Below are 25,041 nucleotides of genomic sequence, written 5' to 3'. Positions count from 1 at the left end.
ACCCTACCTGTACGTCCTTGAAATGTGCAAACACAGCAAGCCCTTTACCGACCCTACCTCTACGTCCTTGAAATGTGCAAACACAGCAAGCCCTTTACCGACCCTATCTATACGTCCTTGAAATGTGCAAACACAGCAAGCCCTTTACCGACCCTATCTATACGTCCTTGAAATGTGCAAACACAGCAAGCCCTTTACCGACCCTACCTCTACGTCCTTGAAATGTGCAAACACAGCAAGCCCTTTACTTACCCTACCTGTACGTCCTTGAAATGTGCAAACACAGCAAGCCCTTTACCGACCCTATCTATACGTCCTTGAAATGTGCAAACACAGCAAGCCCTTTACTGACCCTACCTGTACGTCCTTGAAATGTGCAAACACAGCAAGCCCTTTACCGACCCTACCTGTACGTCCTTGAAATGTGCAAACACAGCAAGCCCTTTACCGACCCTATCCATACGTCCTTGAAATGTGCAAACACAGCAAGCCCTTTACCGACCCTATCTATACGTCCTTGAAATGTGCAAACACAGCAAGCCCTTTACCGACCTTACCCATATGTCCTTGAAATGTGCAAACACAGCAAGCCCTTTACCGACCCTATCTATACGTCCTTGAAATGTGCAAACACAGCAAGCCCTTTACCGACCCTATCTATACGTCCTTGAAATGTGCAAACACAGCAAGCCCTTTACCGACCTTACCCATATGTCCTTGAAATGTGCAAACACAGCAAGCCCTTTACCGACCCTATCTATACGTCCTTGAAATGTGCAAACACAGCAAGCCCTTTACCGACCCTATCTATACGTCCTTGAAATGTGCAAACACAGCAAGCCCTTTACCGACCTTACCCATATGTCCTTGAAATGTGCAAACACAGCAAGCCCTTTACCGACCCTATCTATACGTCCTTGAAATGTGCAAACACAGCAAGCCCTTTACCGACCCTATCTATACGTCCTTGAAATGTGCAAACACAGCAAGCCCTTTACCGACCTTACCCATATGTCCTTGAAATGCGCAAACACAGCAAGCCCTTTACCGACCCTATCTATACGTCCTTGAAATGTGCAAACACAGCAAGCCCTTTACCGACCCTATCTATACGTCCTTGAAATGTGCAAACACAGCAAGCCCTTTACCGACCCTATCTATACGTCCTTGAAATGTGCAAACACAGCAAGCCCTTTACCGACCCTATCTATACGTCCTTGAAATGTGCAAACACAGCAAGCCCTTTACCGACCTTACCCATATGTCCTTGAAATGCGCAAACACAGCAAGCCCTTTACCGACCCTATCTATACGTCCTTGAAATGTGCAAACACAGCAAGCCCTTTACCGACCCTATCTATACGTCCTTGAAATGTGCAAACACAGCAAGCCCTTTACCGACCCTATCTATACGTCCTTGAAATGTGCAAACACAGCAAGCCCTTTACCGACCCTACCTGTACGTCCTTGAAATGTGCAAACACAGCAAGCCCTTTACCGACCCTATCTATACGTCCTTGAAATGTGCAAACACAGCAAGCCCTTTACCGACCCTATCTATACGTCCTTGAAATGTGCAAACACAGCAAGCCCTTTACCGACCCTATCTATACGTCCTTGAAATGTGCAAACACAGCAAGCCCTTTACCGACCCTATCTATACGTCCTTGAAATGTGCAAACACAGCAAGCCCTTTACCGACCCTATCTATACGTCCTTGAAATGTGCAAACACAGCAAGCCCTTTACCGACCCTATCTATACGTCCTTGAAATGTGCAAACACAGCAAGCCCTTTACCGACCCTATTTATACGTCCTTGAAATGTGCAAACACAGCAAGCCCTTTACCGACCCTACCTGTACGTCCTTGAAATGTGCAAACACAGCAAGCCCTTTACCGACCCTATCTATACGTCCTTGAAATGTGCAAACACAGCAAGCCCTTTACCGACCCTACCTGTACGTCCTTGAAATGTGCAAACACAGCAAGCCCTTTACCGACCCTACCTGTACGTCCTTGAAATGTGCAAACACAGCAAGCCCTTTACCGACCCTATCTATACGTCCTTGAAATGTGCAAACACAGCAAGCCCTTTACCGACCCTATCTATACGTCCTTGAAATGTGCAAACACAGCAAGCCCTTTACCGACCCTATCTATACGTCCTTGAAATGTGCAAACACAGCAAGCCCTTTACCGACCCTACCTGTACGTCCTTGAAATGTGCAAACACAGCAAGCCCTTTACTGACCCTACCTGTACGTCCTTGAAATGTGCAAACACAGCAAGCCCTTTACCGACCCTATCTATACGTCCTTGAAATGTGCAAACACAGCAAGCCCTTTACCGACCCTATCTGTACGTCCTTGAAATGTGCAAATACAGCAAGCCCTTTACCGACCCTACCTTTACGTCCTTGAAATGTGCAAACACAGCAAGCCCTTTACCGACCCTACCTGTACGTCCTTGAAATGTGCAAACACAGCAAGCCCTTTACGGACCCTACCTGTACGTCCTTGAAATGTGCAAACACAGCAAGCCCTTTACCGACCCTACCTGTACGTCCTTGAAATGTGCAAACACAGCAAGCCCTTTACTGACCCTATCTATACGTCCTTGAAATGTGCAAACACAGCAAGCCCTTTACTGACCCTATCTATACGTCCTTGAAATGTGCAAACACAGCAAGCCCTTTACCGACCCTACCCATACGTCCTTGAAATGTGCAAACACAGCAAGCCCTTTACGGACCCTACCTGTACGTCCTTGAAATGTGCAAACACAGCAAGCCCTTTACCGACCCTATCTATACGTCCTTGAAATGTGCAAACACAGCAAGCCCTTTACAGACCCTATCTATACGTCCTTGAAATGTGCAAACACAGCAAGCCCTTTACCGACCCTATCTATACGTCCTTGAAATGTGCAAACACAGCAAGCCCTTTACCGACCCTACCTGTACGTCCTTGAAATGTGCAAACACAGCAAGCCCTTTACCGACCCTATCTATACGTCCTTGAAATGTGCAAACACAGCAAGCCCTTTACCGACCCTACCTGTACGTCCTTGAAATGTGCAAACACAGCAAGCCCTTTACCGACCCTATCTATACGTCCTTGAAATGTGCAAACACAGCAAGCCCTTTACCGACCCTACCTGTACGTCCTTGAAATGTGCAAACACAGCAAGCCCTTTACCGACCCTACCTGTACGTCCTTGAAATGTGCAAACACAGCAAGCCCTTTACCGACCCTATCTTAACGTCCTTGAAATGTGCAAACACAGCAAGCCCTTTACCGACCCTACCCGTACGTCCTTGAAATGTGCAAACACAGCAAGCCCTTTACCGACCCTATCTATACGTCCTTGAAATGTGCAAACACAGCAAGCCCTTTACCGACCCTATCTATACGTCCTTGAAATGTGCAAACACAGCAAGCCCTTTACCGACCCTATCTATACGTCCTTGAAATGTGCAAACACAGCAGGCCCTTTACCGACCCTATCTATACGTCCTTGAAATGTGCAAACACAGCAAGCCCTTTACCGACCCTACCCATACGTCCTTGAAATGTGCAAACACAGCAAGCCCTTTACCGACCCTATCCATACGTCCTTGAAATGTGCAAACACAGCAAGCCCTTTACCGACCCTATCTATACGTCCTTGAAATGTGCAAACACAGCAAGCCCTTTACCGACCCTATCTATACGTCCTTGAAATGTGCAAACACAGCAAGCCCTTTACCGACCCTATCTATACGTCCTTGAAATGTGCAAACACAGCAAGCCCTTTACCGACCCTATCTATACGTCCTTGAAATGTGCAAACACAGCAAGCCCTTTACCGACCCTATCTATACGTCCTTGAAATGTGCAAACACAGCAAGCCCTTTACCGACCCTATCTATACGTCCTTGAAATGTGCAAACACAGCAAGCCCTTTACCGACCCTATCTATACGTCCTTGAAATGTGCAAACACAGCAAGCCCTTTACTGACCCTACCTGTACGTCCTTGAAATGTGCAAACACAGCAAGCCCTTTACAGACCCTATCTATACGTCCTTGAAATGTGCAAACACAGCAAGCCCTTTACCGACCCTATCTATACGTCCTTGAAATGTGCAAACACAGCAAGCCCTTTACCGACCCTATCCATACGTCCTTGAAATGTGCAAACACAGCAAGCCCTTTACCGACCCTACCTGTACGTCCTTGAAATGTGCAAACACAGCAAGCCCTTTACCGACCCTATCCATACGTCCTTGAAATGTGCAAACACAGCAAGCCCTTTACCGACCCTACCTGTACGTCCTTGAAATGTGCAAACACAGCAAGCCCTTTACCGACCCTACCCGTACGTCCTTGAAATGTGCAAACACAGCAAGCCCTTTACTGACCCTACCTGTACGTCCTTGAAATGTGCAAACACAGCAAGCCCTTTACCGACCCTATCTATACGTCCTTGAAATGTGCAAACACAGCAAGCCCTTTACCGACCCTATCTATACGTCCTTGAAATGTGCAAACACAGCAAGCCCTTTACCGACCCTATCTATACGTCCTTGAAATGTGCAAACACAGCAAGCCCTTTACCGACCCTATCTATACGTCCTTGAAATGTGCAAACACAGCAAGCCCTTTACCGACCCTACCTGTACGTCCTTGAAATGTGCAAACACAGCAAGCCCTTTACCGACGCTATCTATACGTCCTTGAAATGTGCAAACACAGCAAGCCCTTTACCGACCCTACCTGTACGTCCTTGAAATGTGCAAACACAGCAAGCCCTTTACCGACCCTACCTGTACGTCCTTGAAATGTGCAAACACAGCAAGCCCTTTACCGACCCTATCTATATGTCCTTGAAATGTGCAAACACAGCAAGCCCTTTACCGACCCTATCTATACGTCCTTGAAATGTGCAAACACAGCAAGCCCTTTACCGACCCTATCTATACGTCCTTGAAATGTGCAAACACAGCAAGCCCTTTACCGACCCTACCTGTACGTCCTTGAAATGTGCAAACACAGCAAGCCCTTTACTGACCCTACCTGTACGTCCTTGAAATGTGCAAACACAGCAAGCCCTTTACCGACCCTATCTATACGTCCTTGAAATGTGCAAACACAGCAAGCCCTTTACCGACCCTATCTGTACGTCCTTGAAATGTGCAAACACAGCAAGCCCTTTACCGACCCTACCTGTACGTCCTTGAAATGTGCAAACACAGCAAGCCCTTTACCGACCCTACCTGTACGTCCTTGAAATGTGCAAACACAGCAAGCCCTTTACGGACCCTACCTGTACGTCCTTGAAATGTGCAAACACAGCAAGCCCTTTACCGACCCTACCTGTACGTCCTTGAAATGTGCAAACACAGCAAGCCCTTTACTGACCCTATCTATACGTCCTTGAAATGTGCAAACACAGCAAGCCCTTTACTGACCCTATCTATACGTCCTTGAAATGTGCAAACACAGCAAGCCCTTTACCGACCCTACCCATACGTCCTTGAAATGTGCAAACACAGCAAGCCCTTTACGGACCCTACCTGTACGTCCTTGAAATGTGCAAACACAGCAAGCCCTTTACCGACCCTATCTATACGTCCTTGAAATGTGCAAACACAGCAAGCCCTTTACCGACCCTATCTATACGTCCTTGAAATGTGCAAACACAGCAAGCCCTTTACCGACCCTATCCATACGTCCTTGAAATGTGCAAACACAGCAAGCCCTTTACCGACCCTACCTGTACGTCCTTGAAATGTGCAAACACAGCAAGCCCTTTACCGACCCTACCCGTACGTCCTTGAAATGTGCAAACACAGCAAGCCCTTTACTGACCCTACCTGTACGTCCTTGAAATGTGCAAACACAGCAAGCCCTTTACCGACCCTATCTATACGTCCTTGAAATGTGCAAACACAGCAAGCCCTTTACCGACCCTATCTATACGTCCTTGAAATGTGCAAACACAGCAAGCCCTTTACCGACCCTATCTATACGTCCTTGAAATGTGCAAACACAGCAAGCCCTTTACCGACCCTATCTATACGTCCTTGAAATGTGCAAACACAGCAAGCCCTTTACCGACCCTACCTGTACGTCCTTGAAATGTGCAAACACAGCAAGCCCTTTACCGACCCTATCTATACGTCCTTGAAATGTGCAAACACAGCAAGCCCTTTACCGACCCTACCTGTACGTCCTTGAAATGTGCAAACACAGCAAGCCCTTTACCGACCCTACCTGTACGTCCTTGAAATGTGCAAACACAGCAAGCCCTTTACCGACCCTATCTATACGTCCTTTAAATGTGCAAACACAGCAAGCCCTTTACCGACCCTATCTATACGTCCTTGAAATGTGCAAACACAGCAAGCCCTTTACCGACCCTATCTATACGTCCTTGAAATGTGCAAACACAGCAAGCCCTTTACCGACCCTACCTGTACGTCCTTGAAATGTGCAAACACAGCAAGCCCTTTACTGACCCTACCTGTACGTCCTTGAAATGTGCAAACACAGCAAGCCCTTTACCGACCCTATCTATACGTCCTTGAAATGTGCAAACACAGCAAGCCCTTTACCGACCCTATCTGTACGTCCTTGAAATGTGCAAACACAGCAAGCCCTTTACCGACCCTACCTGTACGTCCTTGAAATGTGCAAACACAGCAAGCCCTTTACGGACCCTACCTGTACGTCCTTGAAATGTGCAAACACAGCAAGCCCTTTACCGACCCTACCTGTACGTCCTTGAAATGTGCAAACACAGCAAGCCCTTTACTGACCCTATCTATACGTCCTTGAAATGTGCAAACACAGCAAGCCCTTTACTGACCCTATCTATACGTCCTTGAAATGTGCAAACACAGCAAGCCCTTTACTGACCCTATCTATACGTCCTTGAAATGTGCAAACACAGCAAGCCCTTTACCGACCCTACCCATACGTCCTTGAAATGTGCAAACACAGCAAGCCCTTTACGGACCCTACCTGTACGTCCTTGAAATGTGCAAACACAGCAAGCCCTTTACCGACCCTATCTATACGTCCTTGAAATGTGCAAACACAGCAAGCCCTTTACAGACCCTATCTATACGTCCTTGAAATGTGCAAACACAGCAAGCCCTTTACCGACCCTATCTATACGTCCTTGAAATGTGCAAACACAGCAAGCCCTTTACCGACCCTACCTGTACGTCCTTGAAATGTGCAAACACAGCAAGCCCTTTACCGACCCTATCTATACGTCCTTGAAATGTGCAAACACAGCAAGCCCTTTACCGACCCTATCTATACGTCCTTGAAATGTGCAAACACAGCAAGCCCTTTACCGACCCTATCTATACGTCCTTGAAATGTGCAAACACAGCAAGCCCTTTACCGACCCTACCTGTACGTCCTTGAAATGTGCAAACACAGCAAGCCCTTTACCGACCCTATCTATACGTCCTTGAAATGTGCAAACACAGCAAGCCCTTTACCGACCCTACCTGTACGTCCTTGAAATGTGCAAACACAGCAAGCCCTTTACCGACCCTACCTGTACGTCCTTGAAATGTGCAAACACAGCAAGCCCTTTACCGACCCTACCTGTACGTCCTTGAAATGTGCAAACACAGCAAGCCCTTTACCGACCCTATCTCAACGTCCTTGAAATGTGCAAACACAGCAAGCCCTTTACCGACCCTATCTATACGTCCTTGAAATGTGCAAACACAGCAAGCCCTTTACCGACCCTATCTATACGTCCTTGAAATGTGCAAACACAGCAAGCCCTTTACCGACCCTATCTATACGTCCTTGAAATGTGCAAACACAGCAAGCCCTTTACCGACCCTATCTATACGTCCTTGAAATGTGCAAACACAGCAAGCCCTTTACCGACCCTATCTATACGTCCTTGAAATGTGCAAACACAGCAAGCCCTTTACCGACCCTATCTATACGTCCTTGAAATGTGCAAACACAGCAAGCCCATTACCGACCCTACCCATACGTCCTTGAAATGTGCAAACACAGCAAGCCCTTTACCGACCCTATCTATACGTCCTTGAAATGTGCAAACACAGCAAGCCCTTTACAGACCCTATCTATACGTCCTTGAAATGTGCAAACACAGCAAGCCCTTTACCGACCCTATCTATACGTCCTTGAAATGTGCAAACACAGCAAGCCCTTCACTGACCCTACCCATACGTCCTTGAAATGTGCAAACACAGCAAGCCCTTTACCGACCCTACCTGTACGTCCTTGAAATGTGCAAACACAGCAAGCCCTTTACCGACCCTATCTATACGTCCTTGAAATGTGCAAACACAGCAAGCCCTTTACCGACCCTATCTATACGTCCTTGAAATGTGCAAACACAGCAAGCCCTTTACCGACCCTACCCATACGTCCTTGAAATGTGCAAACACAGCAAGCCCTTTACCGACCCTATCTATACGTCCTTGAAATGTGCAAACACAGCAAGCCCTTTACCGACCCTATCTATACGTCCTTGAAATGTGCAAACACAGCAAGCCCTTTACCGACCCTATCTATACGTCCTTGAAATGTGCAAACACAGCAGGCCCTTTACCGACCCTATCTATACGTCCTTGAAATGTGCAAACACAGCAAGCCCTTTACCGACCCTACCCATACGTCCTTGAAATGTGCAAACACAGCAAGCCCTTTACCGACCCTATCCATACGTCCTTGAAATGTGCAAACACAGCAAGCCCTTTACCGACCCTATCTATACGTCCTTGAAATGTGCAAACACAGCAAGCCCTTTACCGACCCTATCTATACGTCCTTGAAATGTGCAAACACAGCAAGCCCTTTACCGACCCTATCTATACGTCCTTGAAATGTGCAAACACAGCAAGCCCTTTACCGACCCTATCTATACGTCCTTGAAATGTGCAAACACAGCAAGCCCTTTACCGACCCTATCTATACGTCCTTGAAATGTGCAAACACAGCAAGCCCTTTACCGACCCTATCTATACGTCCTTGAAATGTGCAAACACAGCAAGCCCTTTACCGACCCTATCTATACGTCCTTGAAATGTGCAAACACAGCAAGCCCTTTACTGACCCTACCTGTACGTCCTTGAAATGTGCAAACACAGCAAGCCCTTTACAGACCCTATCTATACGTCCTTGAAATGTGCAAACACAGCAAGCCCTTTACCGACCCTATCTATACGTCCTTGAAATGTGCAAACACAGCAAGCCCTTTACCGACCCTATCCATACGTCCTTGAAATGTGCAAACACAGCAAGCCCTTTACCGACCCTACCTGTACGTCCTTGAAATGTGCAAACACAGCAAGCCCTTTACCGACCCTATCCATACGTCCTTGAAATGTGCAAACACAGCAAGCCCTTTACCGACCCTACCTGTACGTCCTTGAAATGTGCAAACACAGCAAGCCCTTTACCGACCCTACCCGTACGTCCTTGAAATGTGCAAACACAGCAAGCCCTTTACTGACCCTACCTGTACGTCCTTGAAATGTGCAAACACAGCAAGCCCTTTACCGACCCTACCTGTACGTCCTTGAAATGTGCAAACATAGCAAGCTCTTTACTGACCCTACCCGTACGTCCTTGAAATGTGCAAACACAGCAAGCCCTTTACTGACCCTATCTGTACGTCCTTGAAATGTGCAAACACAGCAAGCCCTTTACCGACCCTACCTGTACGTCCTTGAAATGTGCAAACACAGCAAGCCCTTTACTGACCCTATCTGTACGTCCTTGAAATGTGCAAACACAGCAAGCCCTTTACCGACCCTACCTGTACGTCCTTGAAATGTGCAAACACAGCAAGCCCTTTACCGACCCTACCTGTACGTCCTTGAAATGTGCAAACACAGCAAGCCATTTACTGACCCTACCCGTACGTCCTTGAAATGTGCAAACACAGCAAGCCCTTTACCGACCCTACCTGTACGTCCTTGAAATGTGCAAACACAGCAAGCCCTTTACTGACCCTACCCGTACGTCCTTGAAATGTGCAAACACAGCAAGCCCTTTACTGACCCTACCCGTACGTCCTTGAAATGTGCAAACACAGCAAGCCCTTTACCGACCCTACCTGTACGTCCTTGAAATGTGCAAACACAGCAAGCCCTTTACCGACCCTATCTATACGTCCTTGAAATGTGCAAACACAGCAAGCCCTTTACTGACCCTACCCGTACGTCCTTGAAATGTGCAAACACAGCAAGCCCTTTACAGACCCTACCCGTACGTCCTTGAAATGTGCAAACACAGCAAGCCCTTTACCGACCCTACCTGTACGTCCTTGAAATGTGCAAACACAGCAAGCCCTTTACTGACCCTACCCGTATGTCCTTGAAATGTGCAAACACAGCAAGCCCTTTACAGACCCTATCTATACGTCCTTGAAATGTGCAAACACAGCAAGCCCTTTACCGACCCTATCTATACGTCCTTGAAATGTGCAAACACAGCAAGCCCTTCACTGACCCTACCCATACGTCCTTGAAATGTGCAAACACAGCAAGCCCTTTACCGACCCTACCTGTACGTCCTTGAAATGTGCAAACACAGCAAGCCCTTTACCGACCCTATCTATACGTCCTTGAAATGTGCAAACACAGCAAGCCCTTTACCGACCCTATCTATACGTCCTTGAAATGTGCAAACACAGCAAGCCCTTTACCGACCCTACCCATACGTCCTTGAAATGTGCAAACACAGCAAGCCCTTTACCGACCCTATCTATACGTCCTTGAAATGTGCAAACACAGCAAGCCCTTTACCGACCCTATCTATACGTCCTTGAAATGTGCAAACACAGCAAGCCCTTTACCGACCCTATCTATACGTCCTTGAAATGTGCAAACACAGCAGGCCCTTTACCTACCCTATCTATACGTCCTTGAAATGTGCAAACACAGCAAGCCCTTTACCGACCCTACCCATACGTCCTTGAAATGTGCAAACACAGCAAGCCCTTTACCGACCCTATCCATACGTCCTTGAAATGTGCAAACACAGCAAGCCCTTTACCGACCCTATCTATACGTCCTTGAAATGTGCAAACACAGCAAGCCCTTTACCGACCCTATCTATACGTCCTTGAAATGTGCAAACACAGCAAGCCCTTTACCGACCCTATCTATACGTCCTTGAAATGTGCAAACACAGCAAGCCCTTTACCGACCCTATCTATACGTCCTTGAAATGTGCAAACACAGCAAGCCCTTTACCGACCCTATCTATACGTCCTTGAAATGTGCAAACACAGCAAGCCCTTTACCGACCCTATCTATACGTCCTTGAAATGTGCAAACACAGCAAGCCCTTTACCGACCCTATCTATACGTCCTTGAAATGTGCAAACACAGCAAGCCCTTTACTGACCCTACCTGTACGTCCTTGAAATGTGCAAACACAGCAAGCCCTTTACAGACCCTATCTATACGTCCTTGAAATGTGCAAACACAGCAAGCCCTTTACCGACCCTATCTATACGTCCTTGAAATGTGCAAACACAGCAAGCCCTTTACCGACCCTATCCATACGTCCTTGAAATGTGCAAACACAGCAAGCCCTTTACCGACCCTACCTGTACGTCCTTGAAATGTGCAAACACAGCAAGCCCTTTACCGACCCTATCCATACGTCCTTGAAATGTGCAAACACAGCAAGCCCTTTACCGACCCTACCTGTACGTCCTTGAAATGTGCAAACACAGCAAGCCCTTTACCGACCCTACCCGTACGTCCTTGAAATGTGCAAACACAGCAAGCCCTTTACTGACCCTACCTGTACGTCCTTGAAATGTGCAAACACAGCAAGCCCTTTACCGACCCTACCTGTACGTCCTTGAAATGTGCAAACATAGCAAGCTCTTTACTGACCCTACCCGTACGTCCTTGAAATGTGCAAACACAGCAAGCCCTTTACTGACCCTATCTGTACGTCCTTGAAATGTGCAAACACAGCAAGCCCTTTACCGACCCTACCTGTACGTCCTTGAAATGTGCAAACACAGCAAGCCCTTTACTGACCCTATCTGTACGTCCTTGAAATGTGCAAACACAGCAAGCCCTTTACCGACCCTACCTGTACGTCCTTGAAATGTGCAAACACAGCAAGCCCTTTACCGACCCTACCTGTACGTCCTTGAAATGTGCAAACACAGCAAGCCATTTACTGACCCTACCCGTACGTCCTTGAAATGTGCAAACACAGCAAGCCCTTTACCGACCCTACCTGTACGTCCTTGAAATGTGCAAACACAGCAAGCCCTTTACTGACCCTACCCGTACGTCCTTGAAATGTGCAAACACAGCAAGCCCTTTACTGACCCTACCCGTACGTCCTTGAAATGTGCAAACACAGCAAGCCCTTTACCGACCCTACCTGTACGTCCTTGAAATGTGCAAACACAGCAAGCCCTTTACCGACCCTATCTATACGTCCTTGAAATGTGCAAACACAGCAAGCCCTTTACTGACCCTACCCGTACGTCCTTGAAATGTGCAAACACAGCAAGCCCTTTACAGACCCTACCCGTACGTCCTTGAAATGTGCAAACACAGCAAGCCCTTTACCGACCCTACCTGTACGTCCTTGAAATGTGCAAACACAGCAAGCCCTTTACTGACCCTACCCGTATGTCCTTGAAATGTGCAAACACAGCAAGCCCTTTACAGACCCTACCCGTACGTCCTTGAAATGTGCAAACACAGCAAGCCCTTTACCGACCCTATCTATACTTCCTTGAAATGTGCAAACACAGCAAGCCCTTTACTGACCCTACCCGTACGTCCTTGAAATGTGCAAACACAGCAAGCCCTTTACCGACCCTATCTATACGTCCTTGAAATGTGCAAACACAGCAAGCCCTTTACCGACCCTATCTATACGTCCTTGAAATGTGCAACACAGCAAGCCCTTCACTGACCCTACCCATACGTCCTTGAAATGTGCAAACACAGCAAGCCCTTTACCGACCCTATCTATACGTCCTTGAAATGTGCAAACACAGCAAGCCCTTTACTGACCCTATCTATACGTCCTTGAAATGTGCAAACACAGCAAGCCCTTTACAGACCCTACCCGTACGTCCTTGAAATGTGCAAACACAGCAAGCCCTTTACCGACCCTACCTGTACGTCCTTGAAATGTGCAAACACAGCAAGCCCTTTACCGACCCTACCCGTACGTCCTTGAAATGTGCAAACACAGCAAGCCCTTTACCAACCCTACCCGTACGTCCTTGAAATGTGCAAACACAGCAAGCCCTTTACCGACCCTATCTATACGTCCTTGAAATGTGCAAACACAGCAAGCCCTTTACCGACCCTACCTGTACGTCCTTGAAATGTGCAAACACAGCAAGCCCTTTACCGACCCTACCCGTACGTCCTTGAAATGTGCAAACACAGCAAGCCCTTTACCAACCCTACCCGTACGTCCTTGAAATGTGCAAACACAGCAAGCCCTTTACCGACCCTATCTATACGTCCTTGAAATGTGCAAACACAGCAAGCCCTTTACCGACCCTATCTATACGTCCTTGAAATGTGCAAACACAGCAAGCCCTTTACCGACCCTATCTATACGTCCTTGAAATGTGCAAACACAGCAAGCCCTTTACCGACCCTATCTATACGTCCTTGAAATGTGCAAACACAGCAAGCCCTTTACCGACCCTATCTATACGTCCTTGAAATGTGCAAACACAGCAAGCCCTTTACCGACCCTATCTATACGTCCTTGAAATGTGCAAACACAGCAAGCCCTTTACAGACCCTACCCGTACGTCCTTGAAATGTGCAAACACAGCAAGCCCTTTACAGACCCTACCCGTACGTCCTTGAAATGTGCAAACACAGCAAGCCCTTTACCGACCCTATCTATACGTCCTTGAAATGTGCAAACACAGCAAGCCCTTTACCGACCCTATCTATACGTCCTTGAAATGTGCAAACACAGCAAGCCCTTTACAGACCCTACCCGTACGTCCTTGAAATGTGCAAACACAGCAAGCCCTTTACCGACCCTATCTATACGTCCTTGAAATGTGCAAACACAGCAAGCCCTTTACCGACCCTATCTATACGTCCTTGAAATGTGCAAACACAGCAAGCCCTTTACCGACCCTATCTATACGTCCTTGAAATGTGCAAACACAGCAAGCCCTTTACCGACCCTATCTATACGTCCTTGAAATGTGCAAACACAGCAAGCCCTTTACCGACCCTATCTATACGTCCTTGAAATGTGCAAACACAGCAAGCCCTTTACAGACCCTATCTATACGTCCTTGAAATGTGCAAACACAGCAAGCCCATTACCGACCCTACCCGTACGTCCTTGAAATGTGCAAACACAGCAAGCCCTTTACAGACCCTATCTATACGTCCTTGAAATGTGCAAACACAGCAAGCCCTTTACAGACCCTACCCGTACGTCCTTGAAATGTGCAAACACAGCAAGCCCTTTACAGACCCTATCTATACGTCCTTGAAATGTGCAAACACAGCAAGCCCTTTACCGACCCTATCTATACGTCCTTGAAATGTGCAAACACAGCAAGCCCTTTACAGACCCTACCCGTACGTCCTTGAAATGTGCAAACACAGCAAGCCCTTTACCGACCCTACCCGTACGTCCTTGAAATGTGCAAACACAGCAAGCCCTTTACCGACCCTATCTATACGTCCTTGAAATGTGCAAACACAGCAAGCCCTTTACAGACCCTACCCGTACGTCCTTGAAATGTGCAAACACAGCAAGCCCTTTACCGACCCTACCCGTACGTCCTTGAAATGTGCAAACACAGCAAGCCCTTTACCGACCCTATCCATACGTCCTTGAAATGTGCAAACACAGCAAGCCCTTTACCGACCCTATCTATACGTCCTTGAAATGTGCAAACAGAGCAAGCTCTTTACCGACCCTATCCATACGTCCTTGAAATGTGCAAACACAGCAAGCCCTTTACCGACCCTATCCATACGTCCTTGAAATGTGCAAACACAGCAAGCCCTTTACCGACCCTATCTATACGTCCTTGAAATGTGCAAACACAGCAAGCCCTTTACTGACCCTACCCGTATGTCCTTGAAATGTGCAAACACAGCAAGCCCTTTACTGACCCTACCCGTATGTCCTTGAAATGTGCAAACACAGCAAGCCCTTTACCGACCCTATCCATACGTCCTTGAAATGTGCAAACACAGCAAGCCCTTTACCGACCCTATCTATACGTCCTTGAAATGTGCAAACACAGCAAGCCCTTTACCGACCCTACCCGTACGTCCTTGAAATGTGCAAACACAGCAAGCCCTTTACCGACCCTATATATACGTCCTTGAAATGTGCAAACACAGCAAGCCCTTTACCGACCCTATCCATACGTCCTTGAAATGTGCAAACACAGCAAGCCCTTTACCGACCCTATCCATACGTCCTTGAAATGTGCAAACACAGCAAGCCCTTTACTGACCCTACCCGTATGTCCTTGAAATGTGCAAACACAGCAAGCCCTTTACCGACCCTATCCATACGTCCTTGAAATGTGCAAACACAGCAAGCCCTTTACCGACCCTATCTATACGTCCTTGAAATGTGCAAACACAGCAAGCTCTTTACCGACCCTATCTATACGTCCTTGAAATGTGCAAACACAGCAAGCCCTTTACCGACCCTATCCATACGTCCTTGAAATGTGCAAACACAGCAAGCCCTTTACCGACCCTACCTGTACGTCCTTGAAATGTGCAAACACAGCAAGCCCTTTACTGACCCTACCCGTATGTCCTTGAAATGTGCAAACACAGCAAGCCCTTTACAGACCCTACCCGTACGTCCTTGAAATGTGCAAACACAGCAAGCCCTTTACTGACCCTACCCGTACGTCCTTGAAATGTGCAAACACAGCAAGCCCTTTACCGACCCTATCCATACGTCCTTGAAATGTGCAAACACAGCAAGCTCTTTACCGACCCTATCCATACGTCCTTGAAATGTGCAAACACAGCAAGCTCTTTACCGACCCTATCTATACGTCCTTGAAATGTGCAAACACAGCAAGCCCTTTACCGACCCTACCCGTACGTCCTTGAAATGTGCAAACACAGCAAGCCCTTTACCGACCCTATCCATACGTCCTTGAAATGTGCAAACACAGCAAGCTCTTTACCAACCCTATCCATACGTCCTTGAAATGTGCAAACACAGCAAGCCCTTTACCGACCCTACCCGTACGTCCTTGAAATGTGCAAACATAGCAAGCCCTTTACCGACCCTACCTGTACATCTTTGGAACGTGGTGGGAAACTGGAACTCATGCGATCACGGGGAGAACACACAAACTCCTTGCATACAGCAGAAGGAATTGAACTCCAATCTTAAAGCTGGTACTGCAATTGTATTGCACTAACCATTACACCACCATGCTATCCCACAGATAATACGGATTGACATATCCTATCACCCAGTCTTCATCACAACAGATATTTTAAGGGTAACATGAAGGCTCAGTGGTTCGAGCTAGAGGCACTCACACCAGTAACCCAGTTTCAATCCGGAACTCAGGAGCTGTCTAATTGAAGTTTGCACATTCTCCCTATGACAGCATGTTTTCCTCTGACCGGTACATTGAGGGGTACATTGGGAATGAGTTAAATGGCGTGATTCCTAAATTTGCTAATATACTCAGACACAAAATCTTTTCAACCCAAGTTTTGAAACTGAACAACACACACAAAATGCTGGTGAAACACAGCAGGCCAGGCAGCATCTATAAGAAGCACTGTCAACGTTTTGGGTCTCGGCCCGAAACGTCGACAGTGCTTCTTATAGATGCTGCCTGGCCTGCTGTGTTCCACCAGCATTTTGTATGTGTTGTTTGAATTTCCAGCATCTGCAGATTTCCTCGTGTTTTGTAACTGAATATTTTTCTGCTATTGTAATTATACGTGCTATATGTGCTGTATTTTGCACCTTGGCCCCAAAGGAACGCTGCTTCGTTTGACCCTATTCACATGTATGGCTGAACCACAATTAAATTTCAACTTGAATTTGAACCAAATTGTTTGGCAATCTATAAAAATAAAAAGAATAGAAAAGCAAATAACTTGCCTCATTCCTCACTTACACCAGCAAATCATTTCTCAGTGTCAAATTTGGTTTATTAATGGTTATTCTTGACCCTGACTGTGATCAGTACACATGCTTTTCAATATATACAAACATCTAGGACAATTGTGAACCCAGCTCATTATACCACACGCCAGGTTTTCTTTCAAAATACCACTGAAAATTTATGTAATCGCGTAATATGACTTAGCATTTTAAAACAGAATAAACTGCAGAATACTTCACTCTGCAGTTCCAAAGCTCAGAATTCTCTCCCAGTACTATGAAACTATTTCCTCACCGAATAACTGTCTCTCCAGCTGTGGTGATCAGAAGGTCTCTCTCTGCCCAGATAATATCAGAGGCTCGGTCTGTCTTTCCACTCAACTTGACCTGCAAATATAAACAGAGGTGGGCAAAGTAGAATGGAAACCCTGCAAAATCAGAACTTCCTTCTAGTAAGATAGCAGCACAGTCAGACACAGAGACCTCTCTGGGTCCAAATAAAGATGTAATTGTTCGTACTTTGTCTTTTTTTTTACAATTGCAAGACATTGCTGCATCAAGTTCTACAGGTCTACCCCACTAGCGAGTTGCTGAATAGTGGTGGAGCTGGACTGGTTGCACACTGTGCTGGAGCCTGCTTCAGGTGGCCAGGAAAGAAGGTGTCAGAGTCGGTGCGCAGTCCAACAGGGTGATTGTTTTGGACATTTTGTTATTATTTTACATATGAAGCAGTAGTAAATTGAGGCAACTGGACTCACTGTTACCTACAAAACATTTTGCCACTCATCCGAGAAGCTTCTTCAGTTCTAATCCATGGTGGGTAGTCTGGTTTATAAACTCAAAGGTATAGCAATCACATGTGGGTTGTTAAGAGTCATAGAGGTAATGAGAGTGTCATTAGTCTTATCTTCTCATGAATGGAGGTGTGAACTGTTGTGGAGACACCAGCAATATCATCTATGCTATCCAATGCAATTACAACTGCGCAGATCTATATATCAGCGAGACAAAACAACCACTTCACAAACGGATGGCCCAGCATAGGAGGGCTAACACCTCAGGTCAAGACTCAGCTGTATATCTACACCTAAAGGACAAGGAACACACACTCCTTTGATAATAATAGTGTGCACAGTTTGGACGGGGGGGACAGGTGGTTTGAAAGAGGGGTTAAAGAAGCCATCTTTGTCAAACTGGAAAACCCATCCCTGAACAGAGGGGATGGGTATGACACCACCTAGCAGCTACTTGCTATACAGTCCTAACATCTCCACCCTGGCAACTCCACAACAATTCACACCTCCATTCATGCAAAGATAAGACTAATGATCTTCTCATTACCTCTATGACTATGACAAACACATGTGATTGCCAAACCTTTAAACAACTCAGAGTTTATACACCGGAGAACTACCCACCATGGATCAGAACTGACAAAATCTCTGGGATGAGTGGCAAAATGTTTTCTAGACAACACAGCAAGTCCCATTGCTTTGATTTACTACTGCTTGATATACAATGACCTGGATGACTGAGAACCTTCATAGACATTATTTTATATATTTTTGTTACTGTATGTTTTTATGCTATCTGCTGTATGTGACTGCTGGTACTGTGTTTTGCACCTTGGTCCCAGAGAAATGCTGTTTCATTTAGTTATATTCATGTATATGTTTGAACAACAATTATACTTGAACTTAATTTAAATATATCTGGAGTCCAAAGTGACAATAAATGAATCCGTTTGTGGGCTACTTAAGATGGAACCACATTCCTAATGTAAACACACATTACATATCCTCTGATATTAGGTAATTCATCTCAAAGGTTTTAATTTCATCCACCAGTTTGTCTCCCAATTTATTACTAGTATAACAGACTGGCGCTCGAGTCTAACCCTTAAAATCCCAGTTCCTTTTCCAAAAGTGTTATGCAGCAAGATAATATGATGGAATCCTAGGAATGTTGACCTTCATAAATAAGGGGAAAACAAATAGAAATATTATTCATAAAAGCTTTGTTCCAATTTTCATCTTAAAATGAACTTCAATGTTCATTTCCAATTCACCTCAGGATTGCTGATTTGGAACAATAACCCTAATACTGCTACCTTCAATGTATTTTAAGACACAGCAATAGATTGGCTCATCTCGTCTGAATTTTCTGTATGAAATGGCCAGTTCACATTGAATATATTTTTGTCTGCCAACCTTTGCACTTTCCCTTTCTTTTGTATTGTCTGCCCTGCTGGATATGGCCAGAGAATACAACATGACAAAGACTACACAACTTTAACAAGCTGGATTATTTTGTATTCATAATAAGTATCCATGGATGATGGAAAAATGGAGAACTACGTGGGAAGGAAGGGTTAAGTTGATCTCAGAGTAGGTTAAAGGGTTGGCACAACATCGGCTGAAAGGCTTGTACTGTGCTGTACTGTTCTATGTTCTATAATTGAAGGCCAGAATATACAGTATGTCCATACCTTCAAAAGCTCTTGACTTGCTCCATCTAAACCAATGTGGTGCTGAGACAGGAAGAGTGCCTCAGTCACTATCATGAGGATTTCCTTTTCCTCCACGTACATGAGCTTCCTGATCGGCCCATCAGTGTGGAGGACTTGCAAACTCTTCCCTTTCTCACCAACGTAGTACACAATTCCTGATTGAGAAATTCACGTTAGTCTTACTGGTTCTCAACTACGTTGGAGAACAAAACTCACAAACAAAACACCACATGCAAAGATCCGAGAGATCATCAGCAACTTCCATTATAGTGTATTAATCAGGACAGAAAACAGAACTGTTTAGAGGATAGGATGAGTGACCTAGAGCTCATCTCCTTGGAGTAGAGGATGATGAGAGGAGTATAAAATGTTAAGTATAGATCAAGGGGATAGCCAGAGACTTTTTCCCAGGTTGAAAAGGCTAAAATTAGGGGGTGTAACTTTAAGGTAATTGGTGGAAAGGTCAGAGGCAGGTATTTTTTTCTTTTACAAAGAGACTTGTGAGTGCATGGAATGCACTGCAGTGGTGGTGGTGGAGGCTGATATACAAGAGAGTTTTAGAAACTCATAGATAGGCACATGAATGATAGAAAAATGGAGGGCTATCTAGGAGGGAAGGGTTAGAGTAGTTTAAGTGGTAGGTAAAACATCAAAAGCCAAAGAGCCTGATTTCTGAATGGACAATGACCCATGAACACTACCTCACTTTTTTCTCTCTTTTGCTCTACTTACTTAATTTAATTTTTATATTCATATATTTCTTACTGTAGTTTATAGTTTTAAAAAAATTATTGTGTATTGCATTGGACTGCTGCCGCCAAATAAATTTCAGGACATAAGCCAATGATATTAAATTGGACTCTGATTCTTCTTGATTATACTGTTTTCAATGAAATTACGTAATAATTCAAACATCTCTCTGAATTTGAAGTATTTTTTTGAGCAGAGTGCAATTTTTAAAGCTGTACAGATAGTTTTGCTCACCATCTGTAGAGGTGACAAAGCACACGATTCCTTCTTGAAGTCCAACTTTAAATGGTGCATCTCCCTTTCCAACCTTCCTCCAGTTAAACATGTCCAAAGCATTCTCATCTCCACTCACAGCTGCTTTTGCCAACTGCACCAGATCCCTACAGAATGAAGCACTCTAGTTAAGACTCTTGTTCCTTCCTATCTGTAGACAAATATTTACATTACATGTACCATTAGGGGGCAGCATGGTAGCATATGTTTTGCACAGTAGCACTGGAGTTAGCGTAATGCTTTACAGTGGCAGCTGTATCATCAGGGTTCAATTCCCGCTGCTGTCTCCAAGGCGTTTTATACATTTGCTCTATGACCACGTAGGTTTCAAAGTCAAAGTAAAAATATCAAAGTACCTTGAGAATCATTTTCTTGCAAGTATTTACCAGAAAATAAAGAAATACAATAGAATTCCTAAAAAAAAACTATATATTTGCAAAGACTGACAATCACTGTGCAAAAGAAAAATCGTACAAATAAAAAAAATAATACTGAGAACAAGAGCTGTAAAGAGTCCTTGAAAGCGAGTCCTCCAGGTGCTCCAGTTTCCTCTCACATTCCAAAGACACACAGGTTGGGGTTAGTGAATCATGGGCATGCTACGTTGGTGCAAGAAGTATGGTGACTTGGACTACATTGGTTCTTGACACAAAACGACATACTAAGATTTGTTTCGATGCATGTTTGACAGATAAAGCTAATCTAATCCATTTGTGTTAATCCCTCAGAAGCTGGCAGTGAGAGATAATCGTCTGGTCAATACAGGTGTGAAGCTCTTGCTAACATGCCTCCTATTAAGAGCAACAACTGGAGAGCTGCTTCTTCACTTTTCACAGGAGAACTTTTAAAGCATTTTACAAACTGTAAAAGGTAATATATGTATGGCAGCCAGTCTCAAAATTGAAGGAGCCCATAATCATGTTGGGGATGTTAGTGAGGTAGCAATATTGGCCAGGGTTTTGGAGGGGAAGGTCTGGTGGTAAATGGTCTGGTGGAAGGTCTAGCTAGGTAGGCAACATGGTTCACTTGGTTCTTTGGGGTGATGGGCCTATACCTGTGCTATATTACTCTTTAACGTATAACATCTTTCTGAAGAGAACGGTAGGATCTTCAGCGTCTATCTGAACTATAGCAATATGTTTTGATATTCTGCCTGAAAAACAGAGCTTTGGGTAATCACAGAACTCCTTCACTATTGTAATTAAAGATCAGTCTAGAGCAGGCTCAGTTTCTGGATGGCAGCTCAAATGAGAATCATTTGTACAGCCCAAGGAGAACAGCTGCCACACAGGACAGAGACTCTGGCTCATTGTTGACTTCAGATTCTGCCTGCACTCCATTCTCCGTGTGACTACAGGAATTTCACTTGGGTGCTGCTGTTTCCTCCCACATTCTGAAGAACTGCAGGCTGTAGGTTATTTATTTATTCATTCAATTGGAAATACATTGCAGAACAGGTACTTCTGGCCCAGCACCCCACCTATTCAACACTAGCCTAATCACAGGACAATTTACAATAATCAATTGACCTACAAACTGATACAGCTTTGGACTGTGGGAGGACACCTGAGCACATTCACAGGGAGACCGTACAAACTCCTTACAGAGGGCCTGGAATTGAACTCCCAATGCTGAGCTGTAATAGCATTGCTCTAACCGCTACACTGTTTGCCATCAGCATGTAGAATCTGGGTGGAAGGGGGCTGATGAAAATGGGATTAATGAAGGGCTAGTATAAAATGGGTGAGTGGTAGGAAGTGGGCTAAAGGACCTGTTTGTCTGCGACTCCATCTGACAAAGGGCTTGCAGGCAATTGACAGATCTGACAGTTGCATAGAATGATTACTGAATGAGAAGCTGAAGTCATACTTACTCTCCTGGGGCTGGAGGTTTGAAGATGCAGTGAACCAAATGCTTGCCATAATCCTGTTTAGTGAGTGGTGGTCCTTGCACTCGCCCATGATGATCCACTCTCCAAATGATCAGCACTCCAGCCTGGTGCCAAACACATCATGGGTACAGCAAACAAGTGAATTCAAGCTGTTACTATTACTCATTAAGAACTTGATTATGGAAAACATTTAAGATCTACCTTCAACATCTACAATGCACCACAACACAGTGATAAAACTGCCAATCAAATTGGGCTTCAGGCACTTTAAACAACCTTCCAATATGACTGATTTATACCTCAGATTAACTAAAGTTATCCACATAACAGATTTAATGCATTTCCATTTGTTTCATACAAATAATGACCCAATCTCCAACGAATGAATAGAGAAGCAAAATATTGGACATTGTCTCAGCCAACTGGTAGCTGAGAAGGCAGAAAGAGCTGGAATTTCAAGTCCAATTCCACAAGGAACTTCTGCTGCCACGAAGGGCCAAAGAGCCTGCACTATGGTGTAGAGCTCAATGTTAAATGAATTTTCCCAAGAGTGCGTCCAATGAAGGACAGTGGATTCCGGTGAACTGGGACATTTCAGGACCAGCACATTTTGGCACAGTTAATCACCTGAACCATTAGCTATATTTTCATGGAAATAATAAACAAAGTTTAAAGAAATGTAAACTGCCATTTAAGTAATAAATTATGTATCAAACAAATTAAAACGTTCCTTTCAGGTGAGGCACCACTTCACCTGCGAGTCAACTGGGGTGATATACTGTATCCGGTGCTCCCGATGTGGCCACTTATACCCGCCGCAGACTGGGAGACCGTTTCGCTGAACACCAGCGCTCAGTCCTCCAGCAGTGGCAGGATCTCCCTGTGGCCACACACTTCAATTCCATAGACCACTCCTACTCCAATATGTCTGTCCATGGCCTCCTCTACCATCAAGGTGAGGCCACACGCAGGTTGATGGAGCAACACCTTATCTCCCCCTCCTACCTGCCGGCATGAACATTCAACTCACAGACCTCCGTTGATACCCCTGCCCCCCTCCTCCCTTACCCCATCTCTATCTATAATTTTAGTCTGGTTCGCCTTCTCTTTTTCCCCCCTCACTATAATCTCCCCCCAGCCCTACCTTTCTTTCTCTTTTATTTCCCATAATTCTCCACCTTCCCCCCTAGCCCATTTCCTTTCAGCCTATCACTTCCCAGCTCTCTACTTCATCCCTCCCCCCATTTCTTATCCCCCCTCGACCATCCCATGTTACTTCACTTCTGATGAAGGGTTTCGGCCCAAAATGTTGTCACTACCTCCTCCCATAGATGCTGTCTGGCCTGCTGAGTTCTGCCAGCATTTTGTGTTTTTAATTAGAACGTTATCAACACTACAACAGTACTGTAAAACTGTATTAGTTCCTAATAGCAATTGACAGAGGAATTCTATGCTGCTGTGTTCTTTACATTGACTGGAAATGAACAAATTCAGCGCAGACACCTAGTGTAGATACCTCCTGCCAAAGGGCTTTGGCCCAAAACATTGACTGTACTCTTTTCCACAGATGCTGCCTGGCCTGCTGAGTTCCTCCAGCATTTTGTGTGTGTTGCTCAGATTTCCAGCATCTGCAGATTTTCCCTTGTTAGTGCAAACAATGGACTACCTTCATACAATGCTTTCAATGATTTCATCTCGCAAATCTTCATTTTCATTGTAACATTTAAGATGATTGTCAATACCTTCAAATTTTTCATTGTTCCTAACTTGTTGAAATAGTGAAATTTTCACTCCCAGCCATTTCTCCAGGCCTGAATGCTTGAAACTGCAGTGAGCAAAACAGTTCTGAATTGTCTTACTGCTTATTTCTCACCAACTATCAGTGACAAAACTCACAGCTTTTTGAACACAAACACATGCAACTGATGCAAACCCTGTTTGTTCTTGTCTTATTCAGTAATTTTCTATGTGACAGTTTACTGAATGTCTTCAGGAAAAGTTATGTGTATACCTTGCTTTTCTGTATTTATCACCTTTATTAATCCTCCAGGGATTCAAACAAATCTATAAGTACAATTTCTCATCCATAAAACCACCATTTCGTATTATTAAGGTCTTTATTTATTTAGAAGTACAGTACGTATCAGACCCTTCCAGCCCAATGAGCCATGTTGCCCAGAAACCCACTGATTTAATCCTAGTCTGATCACAGGACAATTTACAAGAAGTAATTAACCTACCAACCACTATGCCTTTGGACTCTGAGAGGAAAACAAAGCAACCAGAGGAAACCCACACGCACATGGGGAAAAAAGTACAAACTTTCCTACAGAGAAGACTAGAATTGAACTTTGAACTCCAATGCCCCAAGATCCAATTGTGTCATGTGGTCTTATAGACTTCCTGATATTATCTCCATAAGCTCAGATTCCAATGTTCGGCTAACTAACCAATAGTTTCCTGCTTTCTTTTGAAAA

The 25,041-nt window shown here is 45.2% G+C and overlaps 1 protein-coding gene across 1 annotated transcript in view; it reads right to left on the bottom strand.

Annotated features, from left to right (window-relative positions):
* The window catches only part of ift140 (intraflagellar transport 140 homolog (Chlamydomonas)), a 279,472-nt gene that overhangs the window by 244,398 nt on the left and 10,033 nt on the right, over positions 1 to 25,041 (bottom strand). The window contains exons 4-7 of the mRNA XM_073060034.1: positions 22,547 to 22,668; positions 20,635 to 20,780; positions 19,630 to 19,805; positions 17,437 to 17,528 (exon numbers count right to left, since the gene is read on the bottom strand). Coding sequence (XP_072916135.1) covers positions 17,437 to 17,528; positions 19,630 to 19,805; positions 20,635 to 20,780; positions 22,547 to 22,668 — 536 coding nt within the window. The remainder of the gene's footprint in view (positions 1 to 17,436; positions 17,529 to 19,629; positions 19,806 to 20,634; positions 20,781 to 22,546; positions 22,669 to 25,041) is intronic.

The sequence above is a fragment of the Hemitrygon akajei genome, chromosome 11, assembly GCF_048418815.1.
Source record: "Hemitrygon akajei chromosome 11, sHemAka1.3, whole genome shotgun sequence".
Lineage (NCBI taxonomy): Eukaryota > Metazoa > Chordata > Chondrichthyes > Myliobatiformes > Dasyatidae > Hemitrygon > Hemitrygon akajei.
This window is presented reverse-complemented; position numbering and strand designations above follow the sequence as displayed.